This window comes from Lytechinus pictus, chromosome 3, assembly GCF_037042905.1.
Source record: "Lytechinus pictus isolate F3 Inbred chromosome 3, Lp3.0, whole genome shotgun sequence".
NCBI lineage: Eukaryota > Metazoa > Echinodermata > Echinoidea > Temnopleuroida > Toxopneustidae > Lytechinus > Lytechinus pictus.
Window position 1 is genome coordinate 56,639,808 of NC_087247.1, and position 19,710 is coordinate 56,659,517.

The 19,710-nt window shown below is 35.9% G+C and overlaps 1 protein-coding gene across 1 annotated transcript in view; it reads right to left on the minus strand.

The window, feature by feature from the left end:
* Positions 1-1,310: 1,310 nt before the first annotated feature.
* LOC129255472 (protein CDV3 homolog) overlaps positions 1,311-19,710 on the minus strand; it is a 33,325-nt gene continuing 14,925 nt past the window's right edge. Inside the window, exons 2-5 of the mRNA XM_064096028.1 lie at positions 19,288-19,367; positions 9,802-9,956; positions 6,128-6,341; positions 1,311-5,467 (exon numbers count right to left, since the gene is read on the minus strand). Of these exons, the coding sequence (XP_063952098.1) occupies positions 5,347-5,467; positions 6,128-6,341; positions 9,802-9,956; positions 19,288-19,367 (570 nt within the window). The 3' untranslated portion in view covers positions 1,311-5,346. The remainder of the gene's footprint in view (positions 5,468-6,127; positions 6,342-9,801; positions 9,957-19,287; positions 19,368-19,710) is intronic.

Consider the following 19,710-nt stretch of genomic DNA (forward strand, 5'->3'; position numbering starts at 1 on the left):
CAGTTAACTAAAACCTTGAAATAAATGAAAACTTTGTTAACAATATGCTGATTTACAGCTTTCATAATATAATGTTGCAAGTGTAATCTTGCAGAAAAGTAAATATGTAGGTATGAAAATATACTGCAGTTTGATAAATTGATTACTTATGAAATTAAATACTTATTTTTGCAAATTATTTGTTTGTTTGCGTGTTATCTAGATGTGTTAAATCTTTTAGTACAGTTCATACACGAGTTGAGTTTTTCAAAATTTGATTTACCAAATTTGATCTGCTTCTTACATTTATGACCTGCAGTTTAATTCTTTTGTATAAATAAAAAGCATTGATTATTTAGAAGTCATAACTCATTACATGGTTTACAACCATGGGGCCTGTTGCCCATACCTTTACCATTAACTCTAGTCACTTGTAACATTGCTCATCAGCAAATCATAATCAAGGTTTACAAGGAAATTAACATTAAAGGAGAATGAAACCTTTGGAACAAGATAGCTTGTGTGAAAACAGAAAAATCAAAGAAACAGATCAACGAAAGTTTGAGAAAAATCGGACAAATGATGAGAAAGTTATGAGCATTTGAATATTGCGATCACTAATGCTATGGAGATCCTCATATTGGCAATGCGACAAAGAGTGTGATGTCACTTGAGCACAACTCTCCCCATTACTTTAGTATATATTTCACTTAAACTGCCTCTTTTATCACATCTATCTGTAGATCATATACTCTTTCTATAGGAGGGCATGTAATACAGATTTTTAAAGAATACATCATGGATAAAGAGTTTGTATCACCATAAGAAAAAGCAAAAAGAGACATTTTGGGGGTATTTTATAGTCCATCAAAGGGAAAGTTGTTCACGTGTGACATCACACATCCTTGTCGCGTTGCCAATGGGAGGATCTCCATAGCATTAGTGATTGCAATATTCAAATGCTCATAACTTTCTCATTATTTGTCCGATTTCTCAAACTTTCTTTGTTCTTATTCTTTGATTTTCTGTTACGACACAAGCCTACTTGTTCCAAAGGTTTTATTCCCCTTTAATAGTAAAAATATAATCAGTGGTGATCTAATACTTCGGTCATAGTTGCTCTACGGCGGCTGTACAGCGAGTCGAAAACTGCCGTTTTTAACATTTTTTGTACCAGCTACACATGGGTGGTTTGAATAAAAATGAATAAAACGGCTGTTTTCGACTGGCCGTAAAGCAAATGTGACCAAGGTATAACCGACTTATGCAATAAGGCCGTTTAATTACATACCTTCTCTTTCAACAGAGACCACATCAAAATTCCATTTACAGAATTGGAAGTTTGATAGGAAAGTTTATGAAATAAAAAGAAAAATGAGGGATATGAATTATTATAGGATACATAGAATAGAATATTTCATAACAAATATATACCAATACCAAATAATATTAACTATGAACTTCCTGGACAGAATATTCCAAAACTTTTCAGATTATAAAATGTAAATGCACAATTAGCTGATTACCAAATCTCAAGATTTCTGCATTCAAACCTTGAAGGTCAAGTCCACCCCAAAAAAAGGATGATTTGAATAAATAGAGAAAAATCAAACTAGCCAAACGCTAAAAAATCCATCAAAATCGGATGTCAAAATAAGAAAGTTACATCTCAGTGACATGCAAATGAGACAGTTGATGATGTCTATCACTCACTACTTCTTTTGTTTTTTATTGTTTGACTTATACAATATTTCATTTTTTACAGATTTGACAATAAGGACCAACTTGACTGAACCATATAGTATTAAAACAATGCTAATTCCACATGTTCAAGGAGGAATTAATCTTTGTTTCACTTGATAATGAGAAAATACAATATGCACTCCCCCCAATCAGTTATGTCGGGAGGAGAGACCTGCGGGTCATAGTGATTCAATTTGCTTTTTGCCTCCCAGGCACAGATGACGCCAAACAAATAATATTTGATATTTCATATATTAAAGTACAAAAGAAATAGTGAGTGGATGACTTCATCAGTCTCCTCATTTGCAGAATGTACATATAAATGTTTTGTGAAATTAAGCAAAACTTTAACATATCATAACTTTCTTATTTTACATCCGATTTTGCTGTAATTTTCAGTGTTATGCTTGTTGGATTTTTTCTCTTTTTATTCAAATCAACTTATTGTTGGGGTGGACTTGTCCTTTAATAAGGAGTTCAGTAGTAAACAGGGGGAACTAATACCTCGGTCACATTTTCTCTACGGCTGTATGGCGAGTCGAAAACAGCCGTTATAACTTTTTTTGTACCAGCTACATATAGGTGGTTTGAATTAAAATATATAAAACAGCCGTTTTTCGAATAGCTATATGGCCACCGTGGATCAAATGTGACCGAGGTATCAGAGAAGAATATATCAAACCAGGACTTCCAAACCCTGAAAATATTAATATTCTGATTATCTTTTAAATCATTTGCCATATAAAAATATCTTAGTACATCACTTGGGAAATTATGTAGTAATGAATATGGAATCAGCATGTGCTTAATTACATTTTACGTTAAATGAAAATAGTGCATGTTAATCATTTAATCACCAAAATGAGCAGTGACTTGGTGTTTGCCCCTCAAGTCTTTACAGAACCCAAAGAAACATTTGTAATAGAAATCAAAGCATGTCTGAATGTCCATATGCAGCCATGGTACCCTAATTTACTTTAATATACAGGTAACTCTGCCTAAGTTGAATCTCTTGGGCCAGAGAAATCTGTTCGGCTTGGGCAAAATCGACTTAGAAGAGGCTGTATATACCGTAATACATATTTTGAATAATCTGGTCTAAAAAAAATTGCTATGACTTGAGCGATTATTTGACTTACGGAAGGTCGACTTGGGCAGAGTAACCTGTAATATTTATCAGAACAATCTTTGATTGACCAGGCAAAGGCTTAAAAACTTCATCCTTTAATTAGAAGATTATCATCAAGATATTGGTGACTACCCTTCTACAAAGTGAAGGTGCTCTACTTTAAAAATGCAGGTCGCATCATTTTATGTGGAGTAGACACTCCATACGTGGAAGAAGCATATTTTTCAGTTACCCACTCACATTACTTATCTAAAATCATTCATCTTTTTAACAAAAGGAATGATGCTTAATTATAAAGATCAGTTATCAGAGATAAATAAGGAGCCGATGGCAAGAAAGACTTGAAAGTAAAAAGTCACCAGCATGGCGTGGTCAAAAATTTCACATGGCGATGTAGTGACGAAATTCGTGGGGGGGTCCCCTCCCCCCCAGTTAACGGCCGAGGCTCGGGTAAAAGCATGCTTTTTTAAAACTTTTCCTGAAATTCAAATAAGCCGACCATGATAAATGCATACCAGTGAATAGTCAAAGAAAAAATGCAATGAGAGATCAAGAAATGATCAAATGTTTGGAGATCTGAAATTGGCAATGTGATGTAGCTATGCTGTATGTATGATATACTACCAAAGAGCCCTTTCAAATAGACAATGGTGTAAAACTCTTTTCTTTCCCCTCGGCTATTTTGATTTAGTTGTTACAGGTGATTAGTTAAGTCTGCATATGTCAAATCAAATAACTATCCAAGTGGAAGTACTTTTCTGACCAGATTGTATAAAATATGATGCATTACCTCTTCTAAATTGAACAGATTGCTATGGTCCACATTGATTATCTAGGGCTGACTGACTCACCGGTTTAATTACACAGAAAGTAATGACAGAAAACTAAGTCGTAGCATTGAATATGCCTAGTTTTGAGCACAAGTTAGTTGTGAATTTCATATCCTAAATAATAATTAGATCTATTCATATTTAAACAAAGGTTTCTGCTTGGTAACATTTGGCTCTTCCTGACATGGAACAATGGGTGATATGTCACACAACAATTTCTGCACTTTTATGTGTGTACAAAGTCGCATATGATCAATGGCCAGAGAAAGTACATTACAGTAGTACATGACATCAGCGCACATCAATGGTACCATGCGTGCATTGTGTATTACCTTGGACTGCTTTTACGATGTAACTGTTTATGAATGAATGGGATGTTCAAATGCAAATAATTTGGCAAGCTTCAGAACAATTTCCCATCTTATAAGCTTACAGTAAAGTAAAATAAATCAGAAAACATGCCAATATAACATTAAAATTATCATTATTGTAAATATTTGTTATTTTTAATAGTGACTTACATTTACTTGGGATCCCAAAGCTGTCACATTATATTTAACCCAAGAGAATGGATCTATGTAGCACTGGTACATAGATATATACTCTGCTGCAAAGTAACTTAGGTTTTGTTAAGTTTCATTCCTTGTCCATATTTCTCTTAGTAAAGTTGAAGATTATATGTTCTCAAATTTCAAAGATGTCAGTCGGTCTTGATTACTGGGCCTGAAAGAAGCAAGAACATGCTAAAGCCAAATACATTATGTGCTGCACAACATAAACCCTGACATCCCTGGTATTTTTCATATTCTCATAAACATTTCATAATAAAGAAAGAGACAGACAGAGAGAGAAAATTAACAGTATACTTTCCAAGCACTTTCCTTTTAAACAAGTGTGTCTGGAGAAATAACACTTTACTACATCAACTTGTTTTTATCTCAATCATAGATCTGCATGTAGTACCAATAATCATTGTCACCTTAATGTTCCTCACACAGAATCATTATTTTGAAGTAGTGATGACCTTGAATGCACGATGATAACATTCACGTAATAATAGCAAACAAGTGAAAATGTGACATCACACGTCAAGGAATGCACTTTCTTGGCACACTTTCAAAAAGTGAGCACCTTTCATGATCAAATAAATGAAATATTTTTCGTCACATGACATCAGATACTGCCCAGATCTCAATGTTATTTCCACATTTTCTTGTGATAAATGATATCATATGCATAGAATAACATTACATAATAAATGGCAAAAAGTTCAGATACAGATTTGAATTGATGTGCATGTCAACATGATTCATTCACTGTAATTTACTTTTTTACTGCAAATAATCGTAATGAAATTCACTTGCAGTAGATCTATGATATACATTTGACATTAGTAGACAATACAGTAGCATTTGCATTTCAACTTGTTGACGTGATGCTGTAGCAATCAAGCAGTTATACCATCCTGGAAGAGCTATAAATTATAATATGCTGATTGCTGGCTCTGCAGAAAACAAGGACAAAGTACACCAGCGTCGATTCTGAGCCTATACTCAAAAACATTCCTTGAGATCAATGTCTGTGATATCTTGCACATTAGAAAAATATGTCTCTGTTCACAGCATCTGTAAATGTTCAGGTTGACCCCATACTTCCTCGGAGAGGTCAATTTTCTAGAGCTGCGAAACGATTTCCTAGTTGTAAATCTCCACCTTTACTACTTGCACCATCCACTGCTTGTCCACCTTTTGTTACAGTTGAAAAGGTTGCATCCTCAACTTTATTACTGAAAACAAAAAGATAAACAAGAAAAAATATAATTGAAGACATTTACCAGGCAAAAATATAGAAAAATTTAAACAATATGATAATAAAAAATCTAAAGCTTTCAGATGCTGTCTGGTATTGCACAAACCCATAGCTCTCTGGTACATGTGAATGCGATGTTTTCAGTACACTTTTCACATGCGTGACACATACATACAATGGATCTGACACACATTCTCATGCAAATGTGGACTTTTTATTCAAACTGCTTTCACAGGATTCAAGACAAGTTTTTTTTCTTCTACTTCCAAGTACTTTAATATCTCCACAGCATTTGATTGGCTTAATCAGCAAACCTAGTTGGACTTAAAAAAAAATTTCAGTAACCTATTTCAAGCTCCAACTCAATACCTGGCAATTCCATTAAAATTAAACATTGAATAGGCCTATGTCTTCATTTGTATAACTCTGCAATATAAGCATCTACTCATGTTGGATATCAGCACATCAACAATTTCCATTATTTTTTTTTGGGGGGGGGATTTATTTTTTCTTGCCCCAAATAGAATATATTCACTAATAAATGTAATTAGAGCCACATCTACCTACTGACATCCAAAATATTAAGAGTGAGAGAGAAAGACAGAGAATGGGGGGGGGGGGGGGGCAAGGGGCTTACCTATGCTTTACTAGATCTGAACTTGCAGCTAATGTTGGGAATTCAAATTCACTGTTTATCTGTGGTGCCTTCCCCTTGCTTTTAATGCCAAGCCTAGCATTTGCTGCAGCTACGCTAGATGATGGTGGTGCACTGGCAGCTGAAGCACCTCGCCTGTTAGGTGGAACATACTTCCCTGATGTAACTACTGGCTTTGGTTCTTCTTTGACAGGTTCTGCAATACAACAAACAAATAGATAAAGAAATATTGAACAGCTAGAGGTACAAACAAATAAATTAATTAACAGATGAATACAAAAAAAAAAAAAGTAAACAATGTTTGAAAATAGTGAATAATGGCATTTATCATTTACCAACATTTACCAAGTTGGTAAAGACTAAATGAAGTAACAAAATAAGCTAATCTCAAGTAATCTATACGTCCAAGATCTACAAATATTTAAGAAAATCAATGATTGGCAAAAATACAAAGGCAAAAAGTTTGTTATAATTTCAAACTTTAAACAAAAAATATAGCAAATCTGCAAGTCAAAATTGAAAATGGTATATTTGAAGTACATATACAGAAGAAAAAAAGCAGTAAAAAGAAGGGATAAGAAAAGGGGAAAAGAAAAAATATAAAAATATGGGTCATGTAGCCTTCCCCCTCCCAAAACCGAGAGCTCTGGCGCCACCCCTGGGTATCTCACAAAGTTTTTTCTTCCATATACACGAGTAATAAAATGTCATGAAACATTATTTCTACAGGCAAATACACAATTAACTTTGCCTATTATCTCTTGAGAAGCACAGAAATTCAAAGTCTCTCTGAGGTCAGCAACTCAGAATTTCAGAGCCAATCTCTTTCCAATTTCTCATGGTTATTTAATTTTTCTATCAGTATTATCTGATCTTTTTTAAACTTAAATATTTCTCCTGTGGAGCATTGTGGACCAGTAGATGAAACAGAGGGTTGTGGGTTTGAATCCCAGCCATGGCATAATTTCCTTCAGCAACAAATTCATCCACATTGTGCAGCGCTCAACCCAGGTGAGGTAAATGGGTACCTAGTAGGAATTTATTCCTTGAAATGCCTCAGTGCTGTAAAAGGCTGCAGGGCTAAAACCAGGGCAATAATATCAGAGTCCTTTGGAAGCGCATAGGGATGTTATGTCATAATGTGATATGCGCTATAGTTACACAAGAACTGCGTGGTTATTATTATTAATTATAAACCTCTCTTTAAGAATGTCGAATAATCCGTTCCTCTGATTAGTCGAAACAGAGGTCATGTAAACGACCATGCCTTCAAAACAACAAACTAAGGTGGTAACCAAGGGCAACGGGCATAGTTAACAAGATTTCTGCCCGTTGCCCCCTGATCCGCCCCTTAACGACGGGCATAGCAAAATTTTGCTGAAATCCCCATTTGATTGCATGCAAAATGTTGCTTTCTGCGGTGATTACGGATACCATAAATATCCGCGCGATTTGATCGAAAGTTTTAGTCAATTCGCGCATTTACGCGCTTATTGCGCAAGTGCGCGCAACGGATATGACACATCGATGGAACGATGCCGATCTTTGACTTTTGCTTGTTAATTCCTGTCAAAATATATGGCATTTATTGAAAATAAAACTAGCTTATTAAGGACATAACGGATGTATATCAATCATCAAGTCTTGGGGAAGTTCGCTCAAATGCATGCTCGCAGAAGGTGAGTCAGGTGAAAAGATTAGACGGTCACTGCACTTTCTAACAATAAACGTTTAACTCGTTCATGTCGTTACTTAACCTTAGCCTGGGAAAGTTAGGTATTGACAAACGACAACGTTAGGACGGGTAGATCTAATGTTAATTGTCGTTAGATTAGAAGTTAAGAGAAGACTCTAGATCTAACGTTAGGACGTAGGTTTAGTCGACTAGATCTAACGTTATATTATACTCTAGTCTAAATTTTAAGACTGAACTTTAGATCTAGCTACACTGTAGGCCCTAGACCCTATTCAGAATCAGACCCCAATTTGGTTCCTAAAAATATCTAGCCTAGGCCCAGTAGGGCCTATCGGTATAAACTGCTCGGGAACTGCTTTGATATTCGATTTTGAGACCTAACTTCAGGGCAGGGCTAAGTAAGGGCCTAGACCTTACGTTAAAGTCGTTAGCTTTGGGCCTAGGCCAGGGGCAGGCTTTTTTGTTTTAGTTTTACTAGATCTAAACCTAGACCAGGCCCTAACGTTTATGTTTAATAATTCGGTTCATAAAATATATATGGACTGCTTTTATATTCGAGACATGGTTGTTTCAATTCGGCTCGCGGGTACCGCATCGGCCAGACCATGCCCTCGGGCATAGTCGCGTTGCGGTCCCCTTGAGCCTCTAGAAACAACCATGCCTCTCAAAGCAGTCCATATATCTATACTATAAATCCAAACCCCGATGAAATGTGTACTACAATACCACCCAAGTATGAATGTGTCATCTCTTAAAGACAGACAAAGTGAACTTGTTAAAAGATTTGCACGCTCGTTGCTAAAATCGAAACGACATCGCCACTTCTTGCCTGAAACCCGTAGGGTTAGAACTGGTCTTTCCCTAAGAAATGCACATCATCTTGAGATACCTCGGACTAGAACAAAAGATACCAACAGTCGCCAATCCCCCACTTTGTGCAATTGTTGAACTCTGTAATGTAATATAAATGCATCTTTATTGTTTTTAGCAACTGTAGCACTTTTTGTACTCCCCTTTATTGTTTATCAAATCTTATTGATTTTATGTTAGGTTTGTCACCTTTTTATTCCATTGCTTTTTTTTTTACTTGAGTTCCACCTACATGTAATACGACTATTCGATCTGTAATTTTGCCCAACTTCAATAAATTTTTTTTGTTCGTTTATTTTTTTTACTATAAAGCTATAAAGCATACAGTAACAGTCACATTTCTTTGGCTACCTGTTTCGGCCGGAGAACAATGGATTCAGTGTACTGAATTTGTTGTTCTCTGGTTTAGGCAGGTGAACGAGTGGTCAAGGGATTGTGACTGGTGGTGTACTATCTATAGTATATCACATGGTTAATTCCAGACTTCATACCATTCTATTGTAACATCACTATCTATTGTAACATCATATTTATTTCTCTTTAGTTTTATGACTGTCATACATGTATTCTCAAACAAATTTGAAATTGCAATTATTCACAACATTGATCTGGTTTATATTTTTATAGGACTTACATATTATTTGATTTGTCTTGCTATTTACAATTTTTTTATATACATATTTTTCTAGTTTTAAATATGCATGACTTTTAATCATGATATTTTAAAAGTGTAAATGTTAATTTATATATGTTTTTAATACTTGCAACTTTGCTGATTTAATTTTGACAATGATAGTTTTACAATGTTATTTCAATCGATTTTAATCTTTTTTGAGATTGTCCAAAATGATTTTTTCTGGCTTTATTTGTTGATTATTTGTCTAGCACTAGAATTGTGATATAATGTAATCTTTTAATAATATACATGTCTATTTTTACTTTGTAAATATGATAATATGAGTCTTCAGACTTTTGTCATGTACCATTTTCACAATAAAACCAGAATTAAATTGAATTGAATTGAATAATATTTAAGTTGAGAAACCATCTAAAAATATTCTTCTTGATAACTGAATACCAGCATCATTACCTGGTTCTGGAGCGGGAGCGGGAGCAGGAGCAGGAGCTGGAGTAGTATCAGATGCCTTATTCCATGGCCCAGATGCTCCTTGACCTTTCGTCTTTATCGGTTCTCCATTTTCATCAACTTCTTCTTCTTCATCTTCTGCTTCAGGAGGTTCATCACTAAACAGTGTAAAAAAAAAAAAAATAATTAATACTCAACATGAAGCAATAATTAAAATTAACTCACATTGCCATCAAGTGACAAGAGATGCAGAATCCAACAATGATGAACAGAAATTGCCTCGAAATAGAGTGAGCTACAAGATTATACAGTATTATGTAAACCCCCCCCCCCCTGAAAAAAACCCTTCAAATTCTAGAAATGGGAGTTACCATTTAAAAAGATAATTTATTGGTAAGACCCAGTTGAGTGTTGGTCATCTTTGATTTTCAAGGTGACAAATGTGTTGAGCTTAGTGTCCTGCTTTATCCCCCACTCTCCCCTATCAATTTAGCTCTTGTGAGCAATCAACCAAATAGTTGATCACATTGGAAGTATTTTTATAAGTAGCACTCAAAGACGAAGCCTGGAGGGGTATGATGCAAGTCAAGTAATTGGCACTGGTGTGTCTGAGCATGGACCTATTACGAATGGACATTCAACGAGAGCATTTTATGACCACCACCTGTTTCCAGCTGTCAAAATTGCTGTCTAACCCTTAACTTTCTCTTTACGCGGTTTTTACGACGACCGCCCGGGGCGATTGTTTACACAAGCTCCTTTCGGCCGATGATCGTCACCGATCGATCACTGGCCCTCTTTCGACCAAAGACGGTCATGTTGTAGCCCCGATTGCCAATAGGGAAAGTCCCTACATTACCTAGAATGCAATGCGCAATTCATATCCGGTTTTTCAGTACATTATTTTAGGCTGTCTATAATGTGCGATTGTCGTCTGTCCATCCAAAAAAGTCCCGTTAAATTTCATCAATCCTGTGGAATTTTATGCCCAAATGAAAATCAACTTCTGACCGAAGGTAAGCGCTACTATCGACATCAATACTGTCCGAAAGAGATGAAATTTTAACGTTTTTCCGCAGATTTTTTCGTCAAATTTCAACTGCTTTTTTGCCGTAGATATCAGATCTGCAAGGTGATGTCAATGCATTTCATTTCCGGTTGTTAGCGATGTACGTAAAAAATACATTTATGCACGCCTGTTTTCTTGTTTCTGCTATCATTTTCATAGCGCTAACGTTCGCTGCTGTGCGTTGCTTTTGATAAAGTGAACGAACAACATCGCAATGGGTAGGAGCAGCGTACAATTGATTTCCGCTGTCCATCAGTGAGAGCATGTTTTACGACCGGCTTGATGGGTGTCAGCTGCCAACGCTCTGTTTATAAAAGGATTAGCGGCGACGGTCTTTGGGTCAAAGGAGGGGATTCGTTGAATGTCCATTCGTAATAGGTCCATGGTCTGAGATGGTCTGGGAGAAGGAAGTAGACTCACCAACCAGAAGTAAACTGTATTTTTCAACCTGAATGTATCGGCAGGATACACAATGATAATTTATTTGGAATTAGCAAAATATGAGACAACCCAAATTTCTAGAATTTGTCAGGAACTTTGACACCCCATATTATTTGACCATTCAGAGTTCATTAAAATTCATAAGCTCACAGATTATAATGTTTGAGTAAATACAGGTAAGCCTTTAAAAAAAAGAGCACTTTTCACATCATAATGATAAAACAAGTGGAACGCCTCTGGCAGTCTCGCCTGCATTACGCGATTTAATATAGCAGCAGTGCTAACTTTGAAAACTACTATAAAATAATCATTCACAAAAACACCATTCATATAATGACATAATACCACGTTCATTGACCATAAATGACATTTGAATGGTGACTTATATAAAGACTTGTCAACTACACCCATGTCCACATTTCATTCACTCTATCTATAAACTTCCAAAGTTATGATGGCAATTCAACAATTACCCCAACATGGCCTAAGTTTATTGACCTTTGACCTTGGTTTTGTGACCTGAAACTCACAGGGGATGTTCAGTGATACTTGATTACTCTTATATCCCATGTTTTATGAACTAGATCCATAAACTTTCAGAGTTAGTATGGTAATTCAACAAATACCCCCAACATGGCCAAAGTTCATTGACCTTAAATGACCTTTGATCATGGTCATGTGACCTGAAACTCGTACAGGATATTCAGTGATACTTGATTACTCTTATGTTCAAGGTTTATGAACTAGATCCGTAAACTTTCAGAGTTAGGATGGTAATTTAACAAATACCCCCAACACGGCCAAAGTTCATTGACCTTAAATGACCATTGACCATGGTCATGTGACCTGAAACTCGCACAGGATATTCAGTGGTACTTGATTAACCTAATATCCAAGTTTCATGAACTAGATCCATAAATTTTCAAAGTTATGATGGTAATTCAACAAATACCCCCAACTTGACCAAAGTTCATTGACCCTAAATGACCTTTGACCTTGGTCATGTGACCTGAAACTCAAGCAGGATATTCACTAATACTTGATTAACCTTATGTCCAAGTTTCATGAACTAGGTCCATATACTTTCTAAGTTATGATGTCATTTCAAAAACTTAACCTTCGGTTAAGATTTTGAAAATAATTTTCCCAACATGGTCTAAGTTCATTGACCCTAAATGATCTTTGACCTTGGTCATGTGACCTGAAACTCAGGCAGAATGTTCAGTAATACTTGATTAACCTTATGTCCAAGTTTCATGAACTAGGTCCATATACTTTCTAAGTTATGATGTCATTTCAAAAACTTAACCTTAGGTTAAGATTTGATGTTGACGCCGTCGCCGCCGCCGCCGTCGGAAAAGCGGCGCCTATAGTCTCGCTCTGCTATGCAGGCAAGACAATATATTATTCAGTTTTTGTGTAGATCTAGGCCCGCTTTACAGTTGTCGGCCACGGTTGTCGGGGAAGTTCACGGTTGGCGGATTTGCCCTGAAAATTTTCAGGGTTGGCGGCGCCCGCCAACCGTGACGCGTGGTAGCGAGAACGTTGATTGACCCTAAATGACCTTTGACCTTTGTCATGTGACCTGAAACTCAGGCAGGATATTCAGTAATACTTGATTAACCTCATATCCAAGTTTCATGAACTAGGTCCATGTACTTTGTAAGTTATGATGTCATTTAAAAAAACTTAACCTTAGGTTAAGATTTGATGTTGACGCCGCCGTCGCCGTCGGAAAAGCGGCGCCTAATCGCGCTCTGCTATGCAGGCGAGACAAAAATCGAATGTCAAAGATCTATCTGGGTGTCAAATAATATCTTCCATAAAATCCTTGATCCTGATTGGCTGTTGATCATCGTTACCATGGTAGTTAGAATTGGATGGCAAAAATATAATAATAGTAACTTATTTGCAATGGGGGCCCAGGATATGCAATGGCATCTATAACCATTTTGTGAAATTTTAAAATGTCATAACTTTCTTGTTTCACAATCAGATTTTGATGAAATTTCAATGTTATGCTTCTTTGATTTTTCTCTTTTTATTAAACCAACATCTTGTTGGAATTGAAACCTTTTTAAGGTTAAGTGAAAGAAAAAGAACATAAAATGATGACAGCAAAGAAATACATAGAGGTAAGACATTTAAAATACAATCATACATGTACATGTATGTACACTGTAGGGGAAGGCACCTTGGGGCAAGTTGAGCCACCACCCCAGGCCGATAATGAATGAGTCAGACATTGTGGTGGTGCCATGTATTACTGACCCTAATGTTGCATAATCCCTAACCCCACCACATTATTTTCAACTTTGAAACAGAAAGTATTTTTTTTAGAGGGAAAATTACAAATTTCAGCCCAAAAAATTTAAAAAAGGGTGTGAAAAAGGTAAGTGCTTTTTACAAGCACACGTCTTAACATAATAAAGACGTAAGAAAAACATTGTTAGTCCAGGTATGGATCTTCATTCTTGTCAGAGTTTTTTACACGATGGATGCATAAGAAATGTGAGGATGCAAAATTATTGCATTCAGTTAGGACTTGGGTACAATGTGGGGCAAGTTGAGCCATGGTAATTATTATGGTAATGTATAAAAAAAAAAACACCTTAAAAAGCCATCGATATGCAGGCAGAAAGGAGCAAATTTACATGACTGTTCTTTTCCTCTTAGAGGATGTTGGTATTTATAGAGAATTAGCAAGTGAAAAGACTTAAATAAAAAAAATTGACATGCTGGTTCTTCCCCCATACATTTTTAACATACTTTTTTGGATGGGGCAAGTTGAGCCATTTGACATCTCTTTTTTCAAAGGTGACAGTGACTTTCGGTGTGGGGGTAGAAAGTCATATATAGGTGAGAAATATTTCAGAAGAATTAAATTTTAAGGCAAGGTACTCTTTTCTACAAGATCATTAATCATATCAATTCTAACATGTGCAAAAAGCAGAAAGTGTCACAACTTACCTCGCCTTCCCCTACGTAACAACAAAGTTTTATGTTCAACAGCATGTTTGATCATAGACAGGAATAACCGTTTCTGGGATTTATTAACAATTTCTGACATTTTACTATCATATTGGCGAGTGGAGCCAACAAAGTTCAGAGGAACAACCAAATACAGAGACTGAAGCTTTTGGTCTTGTTTGATCAGAATCCTACAAAAATTCTGCAAACAATTGAGGCTTTATTTTGAGAGCTAATCTCTGATTTTGTAGATTGTCTGATTATGCTGTGGGTAACATGCATGCTAACTTACAGCACAATTGTGCAGTCAAAGCCGAGATCTCGAGGGGGGGGGGGGCCTGAATCAGGCCTCCGCCCTCCCCTTCATCTTGTTGGCCATAAAAAAGGAATCTTTTTAGGGTTTTATTTATTAAAAAGAAAACAATGTGCTTACGCTTATTAATCCCTATATTAAGTTACTAACACAAGTGTTTTGTATTATTATCGGTGTTGTGGGTCTCTAGGCCGCAAAATCGTCCTCAGCCTCATCCTCGATGACGGAGGTTAAAGGGGAATGAAACCTTTGGAATAAATAGGCTTGTGTTGAAACAAAAAAATCAAAGAAACAGATTAACGAAATGTTGAGAAAAATCGGACAAACAATGAGAAAGTTATGAGCATTTGAATATTCCAATCACTAATGCTATGGAGATCCTCCAATTGGCCATGCGACAAAGATGTGGGATGTCACATGTGAACAACTTTCCCTTTGATGGACTATAAAATACCCCCAAAATGTCTCTTTTTGCTTTTTCTTAAGGTGATACAAACTCTTTATCCATGATGTATTCTTTAAAATTCTGTATTACATGCCCTCCTTTAGAAAGAATTCATGATCTACAGATAGATGTGATAAAAGAGGCAGTTTAAGTGAAATATATATAAGTAATGGGGAGATTTGTTCACAAGTGACATCACACATCTTTGTCGCATGGCCAATTGGAGGATCACCAGAGCATTAGTGATCGCAATATTCAAATGCTCATAACTTTCTCATTATTTGTCCAATTGTTCTCAAACTTTTGTTGATCTGTTTCTTTGATTTTTCTGTTTTCACACAACCTATCTTGTTCGAAAGGTTTCATTCTCCTTTAATCCTCGCACTCGGTTCAAGACCGGTTGAGGCCGGGAGAATTATAGGGTGTGCAAATGCCGAATGTTATCAGTTTCTCTAAAATATTATTGAAAGTAATAGAAAAAGTCAACTGTCGAGTATGCCTATCCACCTGTATGAGTACATCCTTCTTTCTTACTTCCTTTTGTCTTTCTATTTTTTCTAAGCCAATTCATGCAGCGCAGCTGCACTGCATGCATGCTGCACTGACAATGACGTAACGGAGACTCGACTTTGCAATGCACATGTGCATGCTAGTACTGTGAAAAAATGTTTTGCGTGTGCGCCATTACTTCAATCTCTTCTTATTAGGTGGTCTGTCCATGACAGATCACCTCTTAATTTCGTCAGAATTTTCTTTATTATTTATTTTTAGCACCTATGTTTGTCGCCAACTTTTATCCAAATTGGCTGAATCAATTTGGCTGATTTTTCTGTCATATATAGAGTCTATCATAGAGACGGCATACTAAGCTTTTCAAGGTCATCTGATTACGATGACGTCATCTACGCGCCATTTTGTAAAATTCTCAATTTGATCATATCAACATAACGGATCATCAATAATCAACCATATTTACATCACATAAACTTTAGGTTAAAGGTCATCTGTCAATGTCATCAAAGGTCATGTAAAGGTCATGACGCGTGCGTCAAAGCAAACAAAATTCTCCAAATGGCCTATAAAAATTTTTGGGTACGTTTCAAGTCATTTTAAGCATTTAAAAAATTTGCGCGCGCGCGTTTCCGCGTGTAACGCCATAACGCAACGCAGAAACACAGTTTTTTTTTATATCATTGCATTGATGATATAATTCTGAGAAATTTGATACCTTGATCAACCTACGACCATTAATAACGAAATTAACACCCGTTAAAGTTTGCAGCACGTGTGCGCGCGAGCTCTCACTACAGGCCATATATGGGCAAAAACATGTCTATTGAAAATTCACTGTAGCTCTTTAAAAAGTCAGTTGACCCCAATTTTTATTTCATATATCGATAGAGTATGAGTTGTAAATTTGATTTCATGTCACCATTGTCCCTCAATTTGATCATGACGTCATCAAAATTGCGCCTAAACTGAAAATTTCATTTTTTTCAAAAATGACGTCATCAAATTTATGCAAATTTGATCATAACTCCATAAATATTGATCGTTTTTCGCCCAGATTTCGATATGTTGTAGTTTAGAATGTACTCTTTCTCGTCATTATTCATGAATTTTCATTTTGAAAAACGCATCATGGCGTAAAACGGCGATGAAAAGAGGCATGTCATTTTTCCTCATTTTGCGTGTAATCTCTATGGGACATGACTTTTTCTCAAAACTAGATTCTACATTCCTCTATTTCGTGAGCTATATCTCCATTTTTTCTTGTTAGTTATCCCTGAGCTTTTAGAATGTTGTAGCTGAGATTCTTAGCTTTCGGAAGTGTTGCCTTCATTTCTCGATCAGATGCCGAGATCATGCCCGTTTTTCGCTTGCAAAATTGGATTTGTAATTCTCAAATTTCCTTACGTGTAATCTCTATGGGAATGTATAATTCCTATGAGGAATATCGTGGCTCAATGGATAACGCACTTGACTAGCGTCCTCGGGGGCGCAGGTTTGAGTCCTGGGGTGAACAAGATGATTTTTTTCCTTTTTTTTTCTTTTTACCACCTCGTACATGATCCTTTATGACAATTAAAAGGTATAAAGTTAAAATTTAGCAAGATAAAACAGATTATACTTTTTTCATACTTCAATTGTCATATATTAATGAGACCTTTTCACAGTGCTTTATCATCTCCCCTCATCTCCCGTCTTTCACAACTATTCTATCCATAATGAATATTCCGTTGTCATCATGATAATCATATTGATCTACATGAACATGGTGATAGTGATCATGATGCCGAGAATAAGGACAGACCACCTAATTCGTCCGCATGACGAATTAAATTCTAGTTCTCATTTAAACATTTACGTTCAACATTTATAACGAATGTCTTCAAAATAAATTCAATCAACATTTAGTTTTATTTTTGATTTATTGACTGTGAAAATGAAAAATAAAAATAACAATACCCTGGCAATTGTTGCTACGATAATTTGGCAACACTACACAGTCAACAACAACTAATAGCGCACAGTGCATGCAATTAATTTTATGCAGCACGTTTTCTTCCGGCCTTGGCCTTGTCCTTGGCTCGGGCAATCAGGCCTTGGCCTTGTCCTCAGGTGATCCGGCCTTGGCCTCGGACAAGCCAGCCTCGGATTACCGATTATTATTATTGAATAATCTGAACGATATTCAGAAATATTACATTTACATAAAGAGTCTGGATTTTACAGTACATTCAGGCCTTAGGGCAAGCCCAGCAAGGCCACATTTCTACAGGGCATGTTTCAATACTACAACGCAAAGAGGAAAAATTAAAAAAGGCACAACTAATATCTGAAGTCACTGATTACACCTTGATTTAAAGAAGAGTTGACACTGATGAGAAGTTAGTTTTAATAAGGCTAAAAAATTAGGAAAAATATTGGTGAAGTAGTCAAAGAAGATGCGATGGGTTTTTTTTAATTTTCAATTTGTGATGTCAAATCCGAGCCACTCCCCAAATATCATGTAATTTATATAAAATCCATAAATTCCATTTTTAAGTTTTTTGAGAAAATGGCATTTTTGGAATTTAAACAACATGAAATCAAGAAGGAGGTGCTCATCTGTGATGTCTCAAAAACATAACATTGAAAATTCATAACTCTGTTACTCTTCGCAGATTCTCAACATGCCTTCACAATATTGTTCGCAATTTTTTCTGCTTTTATTAAAACCAACTTATCATTATAGTGAACTTCTCCATTAACCCTAAAAGAGCCGGGTTATTTGGACCCATCTCACAGCCGAGGGGGGGGGGGGGGCGGAATCCGCCCCCATCCTGAGATCTCGGCCGTCGATCGCCGCGAAAATTTGCACAGTGGTAGTGTACGATAAAATCTACAAGGCTGTATGATTAATTTTTCTGAAAAAATAAGATTTTTTTTTAATGAATTAACTATGCTAATTTAAGCATGAAATAAAACATTTGCTCTAATTAGCTTATTATGGCCCCAAAATTGCTAATTTTTTATTCACAGACGCTTTGTAGGATTCTGATCTAATGTACATAAAAAAGATTTGGTATCGCAATATTTTCTTATGTATTTTATACTTTATTTGTTTTTTTTATACTTTTTTTCATATTTTTTAAAATGGAAATTGTTGCAGACTTAATTCTGATCATAAACAAGACAAAATTAATTAATTAATTCTAATCAGTAAAAGTAGAAATAATGATTATGAAACATTTATGAATTTTGGCTAAATACACAATTTGCATTGGATTTGTACATGAATTCACGTTTTTGAGCAGTTTTGGGTCTGACATGCACTTATATAATGTTGCATAATTTTTTAACCACGTACCCGGGCATCGCAAATTTGGTCTCAAAATTTGCGAGAGACTTGAAGTAAAAAGTCAGTGAGCGGTGCAGTCAAAATATATTGCGCGGCGGATTAATCACTAAAAATGTTGAGGGGGGCGGATCCCCCCCCCCCCCCCCCCCCGAAGTACAAGTCAGGGGTGTGAGTGGTCACAAATAAAAAGATCTGAAAAAAGCTGAAGAGTGCTGAAAAAGTCTGAAATAGAAAGAGCTCCCATACTTTTTGTACAGAGGAAAGCCCAAAATAAGCTGAAATTAAGCTGAAAATCAAAACAAAACAAATCTAAAATCAGCCAAAAATCTGAACTCTCACACCCCTGATTAGTGTCATCCCCTTTGTTGATTGTAAAATAGAAGAATCATAGGTACTATAATACTTACGTCACCTGAAGAGCCTGAATTTTTAAGCCACTGTAGTCTTTTTGTGAATCATCTCTGAAATCTGTCCATTCATCATCATCCTAAATGAAAATGTTTTAAGACTTTATTATTGGATTGGACAAAAACTGGCAAATTCTGGGTTGCAGTCAAAACTTAAATTGAAATAACATAACATCTTAAAGGTCAAGTCCACCCCAGAAAAATGTTGATTTGAATAGAGAAAAATCAAACTAACAACGCACAAACCCAGTGACATGCAGATGATCGAGTCGATGATGTCCCTCACTCACTACTTCTTTCGGTTTTTTTTAATTTGAATTATACAATATTTCATTTCTTTATAAATTTGACAATAAGGACCAACTTCACTGAATAAACAATACTAATTCCACATGTTCAGAGAGGAATAAATCGTCGTTTCAC